The sequence below is a fragment of the Pollicipes pollicipes genome, unplaced genomic scaffold (assembly GCF_011947565.3).
Source record: "Pollicipes pollicipes isolate AB1234 unplaced genomic scaffold, Ppol_2.1 Scaffold_5223;HRSCAF=6171_pilon_pilon_pilon, whole genome shotgun sequence".
In the NCBI taxonomy this organism is placed as follows: domain Eukaryota; kingdom Metazoa; phylum Arthropoda; class Thecostraca; order Pollicipedomorpha; family Pollicipedidae; genus Pollicipes; species Pollicipes pollicipes.
In genome coordinates, this window is record NW_023596642.1 from 15,482 (window position 1) to 19,455 (window position 3,974).

Below are 3,974 nucleotides of genomic sequence, written 5' to 3' on the forward strand. Positions count from 1 at the left end.
ACGCACACAGCAATGTACTGATGTTGAAAGCACACCGACGAAGCCTGCCGGTAGCTTCGGATACAGTCTGAGCCTGCTCTGAAATCAAGCAAATATCCGTCGAGTCATTGAAATTGATTCCTTGAATTGTTGTGGCGGGTCGGAGTCGGGAGCGGAGTTTGGTGAAGCTTCGCGGAGTCTGACTCGAGTCCAGTGAAACATCCGCGGAGTCGGAATTGAGTCCAGTGAGTCATCGGCGCGTCCGCTCAACCAGGTATGCATGTACGAACATATCATTGGTGTTAGCGACCTCACAGCCTCATCCTAAAAACAAACGTCTTGTGTGGGTTTTTTCGAAGCACAAAAGCGTGTTATCTCCTCCACAGACTTAGGCCCCACTCAAGTCGGCTCCGACTCCGACTGATACCGTACAGAGGTCATTCGGACTCCGACTTCCTCTGAGTTGTACAGGCTGGGATCGATTCCAGATCTGGCTCCTGTTGTCTGAAATAGATGTAGTCGACTCTGACTCTGAGTTGCCTAACTGACCCCCAGCACAATTTGGATCCTTGCGCTCCAGTGCTACTGTGACTGGTTAAACGCTGGCAGAGGGATCCCTCGGGTTACCCGTATGGCGTGACACGCATATTTCTGTCCCATTCCAAAACTTGATGAGTGTTATCAACGACGACTCGTGTCCGGTAAGTGCACTAGATGTATTGACTCCTTCACTCTGTACATAGCGCAAAGACGTGCGTGCCGCAATTACAAAAGCGCCCGGCATCGGCGCGCCACCTTCTGTCTCACAGCGCACCTTCTGTCGTGATTACTACCGACTGCGCTGGCACCGGGTGTCCGTAGCGCTCATGGTGCTGCCACCTGTGGCACTATTTCAGCAGTTGCTGGTCGAACAGGTGCTCGGCCAGGCTGTGCTCGCCGCTGGTGAACATGGACGCCAGAAGGTTGGCCTTGCTCGCCAGGCCGCTGACCCTCTCCCACCTCGGACTCGAGGGCGTCCTGAGCCTGGTGAGCCAGCTGCAATGGTTGGCTGGTGTCAGAGCGGCGCTGTGATGAATCCATCGGCTCAAACGAGGCACCATCAACTCATCATTTATCGTACGAGGAATGAAGGCGTGGGACGAATAAAGCTTACCTGTCATCCCAAAGTTATGAACTTGAGTAAGTCGCATTAGTGAACCCGTAGGGAAATTAAGTACCTCCCCGTCATTAGCAGCCCAAGGTAGATACTCATAGCTGCAACTGGGACTAAAGCGAAACAGTCAGCTAGAGCAAATTGGAGCCCGTTATGCACTGCTAGAGCTGATCGTCCTGCAGTCAAACACATGCGTGTTAATGCAAGTGTCAAGTCAGATCATGCAATCGCTCAGCTCTCAATATGACCTTCAGTCTGATGCGGTCACGATCACGGTGCTTGCAACGTTCAACCGCGTCCTCGGGACAGCGAAAATCGGAGGACCAGTCACCCGACCACAGCAGTAGCTATGTTGCGTTAACCCTCGCGAGACGGGAGCCATTTTCACTCATGTCGGATCGACCTTCTCTCACCGCTGGGTCCCAAATAGAGCTAGAACCAAGACAAAAACAACAGCGGGATCCAGTGATGTGTGAGTGACCCATTCAGGTCAGATCAGTCAGTGACCTTCAGGTCAGGTCTTCTCTAATGCCTGGGAAGGTAAAGGCTGGAAATGACCACCTGCATTTACTTAGAATGGCGTTTTTTTAAGTAAAATGATAGCAATGTCGTGTTCTGAATCAGGTCCAGCGCAGTCATCGAGGATCAATGTAAAGTCGAACAGGACCCCATGTGTCATTGACCTCGTTTGAACTTGAAAACTACGTTTGAACTTGAAAGTTACGCCTGTACGTATTTAAAAATTACGTCGTCCTTCCAAGCAAGTTCCGAAATTGCGTTCTGTCATTCTGCACAGATTCGTTGCGCGAACTCACCACAGATTGCCAATCAAAAGAGAAAGACGGAGGCTTTCCGTGAAAACAAGTGCCTTGAAAGATAGCGTCACAGTGGTCTCGGATATACCACGTGGTGATGGCGCGTATCCCTCTCGTCTTGACCATGGTAAATCCACCTTACATATACTGCCCGTAGTTTGCGTACAGCGCCGTGACATATGTTCCCGTGACGCACTGGTGTGGCTCCGTGTCCGACTGCGAACTCACATCGGCGTCGAGCGCGCAGCCGGCTTCAGCGATGCCGCCGGCGGTGGCCGTCAGGCAGAGGGCGCCGCGGTGCAGGCGCGCCTGCTCCTCGTACATGTCCTTGGCGTTCGGTCAGGGCCAGGCCGAGGGAGGGCAGCGGCAGCGGGTTGTACAGGCCAGTCGTCGGCAGCTGCGGGGCGGGGGCGGACATGGCAGCCGACGCCTCGTCGCCCCACGCCAGACAGATGAACGGGAACATCACACGACGCAGGCCGTAGAACGGTCACGCAGGCGGCACGCGGACTTGTAAAGGCGCGTCTTTTAAATAATGCGTGATTGGCTTTACTGTTTCTGGGCAAATATGATTTTAAGTGTTTTCCAGAAATGAATACACCCAGGAAGCGAGAACGATGCCGTTGGCAACTGTGTTGTCTGATTGGCGTGCTGAGCTACAATCCCGGCACCAAATGAGCACGAGGTTCAAAAACTGATGTAATACCGGTCTCGATTGGTACCCTTACCTTAACATTGAGGGCTTGGTGCATGGTGCCTCCGCGCTTGACCACGTACTTGATCATCGACACGGCCTGTTCGAAGCGCTCGTCCGAGGCACTCTTGAAGAGCTTTTGGAAGCCCAGTCGGTGGTTGGTGTCCCGGCCGAAGTGGCTGGACTGGAAACGGTGATGCGGACGCTCGTCACACACAGGTGCAGCCGGCCGGAGGCGGTCAGACGCTAACTCAGCATTGCTGTCTGACGTGCTATTCTTTGCGATTCTCTGCGTCATTTTTCGAACACTCGGATGTTCAAACACGGGCCACACGTGCCCCCTCACCTCTTCTGCAGGGGTGGTTCACTTACGATCGACATGTACTGCAGAGCCAGTTTCAGAGCCTTGTTGATCACTTTCTTGTACTGGGGCGCATGCACGGAGTTGAACGTGCCCACCCGCGCGTTGCACTCGTCTCGTACGTCGGTAGACAGATCTGCCGCAGTGGGGACGGTTGTGTTGCCCGAAGCGCGCGTTTTGCTGACACCCCCCATGGATAGCGAGAAGAGACACTGCTGTGGTAGGTAGCATATGGAGCTGGATCGAGTTAATCAGAGGGAATAACTAAATTTACACAGGAGTCTGGGGGGGGGGGCAAGGGTGTTATGGTCTTCCCACTTTGTGAAATGTCATCGTTAACCATTTCGTGCAGCGTGCATTAACCATTTGAGAAAGATTCCAGGTCCATTCACTTTTAGCGACGCTCATAGCCCACTAGAAGGACACGCTTTTTATCTTGACTTGGCCTGATACAGGAGATACACGCAGTACGCAGAAAAGCCAGCATAAACTGCTATCACGAGGAACGGTCCGACCCGTTGCGCAGAGGGCCAGTAGCAAACGCTATCTGCACGTACCAGGTGCTCCACCGCTGGCCTCTTGAACTAGGGTCTCCAAGCGGTTCTGGCAGGCCAGTGAACCTCCGATCAGCACGGCGAACAGGAGAAACGCGCGCATCTTTGGATCTGGAGGTACAAAACAGAGATGTTTAAACACGTCAATCTGAAAAAATCACTAATGCTGGTCTGGTAAGTTAGAAGAGGAATCTCGCTGGTCAACAGCAAGCCCGCGACCCTTCTAAGATGACCGGCGGTGCGGCCAGTGCTTCACGCATACGCTGATCTGGACGAGATGGCGCAATACCCGGTCTGCGGGCAGGGCAGGCTTCGCACTGCGTGCAGCTGGCAGATAACCGGCGAAACGGCTTTCATGGCGCGGGACGAAAAAAGAATATCAGACGTGATTGTTACCACCATGGAGCTGTTACCTAAA

General features: G+C 53.5%; 1 protein-coding gene across 1 annotated transcript; it reads right to left on the minus strand.

The window, feature by feature from the left end:
- Positions 1-2,286: 2,286 nt before the first annotated feature.
- On the minus strand, positions 2,287-3,659 carry LOC119101974 (uncharacterized). Its single transcript, XM_037225380.1, has 4 exons — positions 3,560-3,659; positions 3,014-3,138; positions 2,725-2,825; positions 2,287-2,344 (listed from the first exon to the last, which is right to left on the minus strand). Exons 1-4 carry the CDS (start codon positions 3,657-3,659, stop codon positions 2,287-2,289), a joined length of 384 nt encoding a protein of 127 aa, XP_037081275.1.
- Between the last annotated feature and the right edge of the window lie 315 nt (positions 3,660-3,974).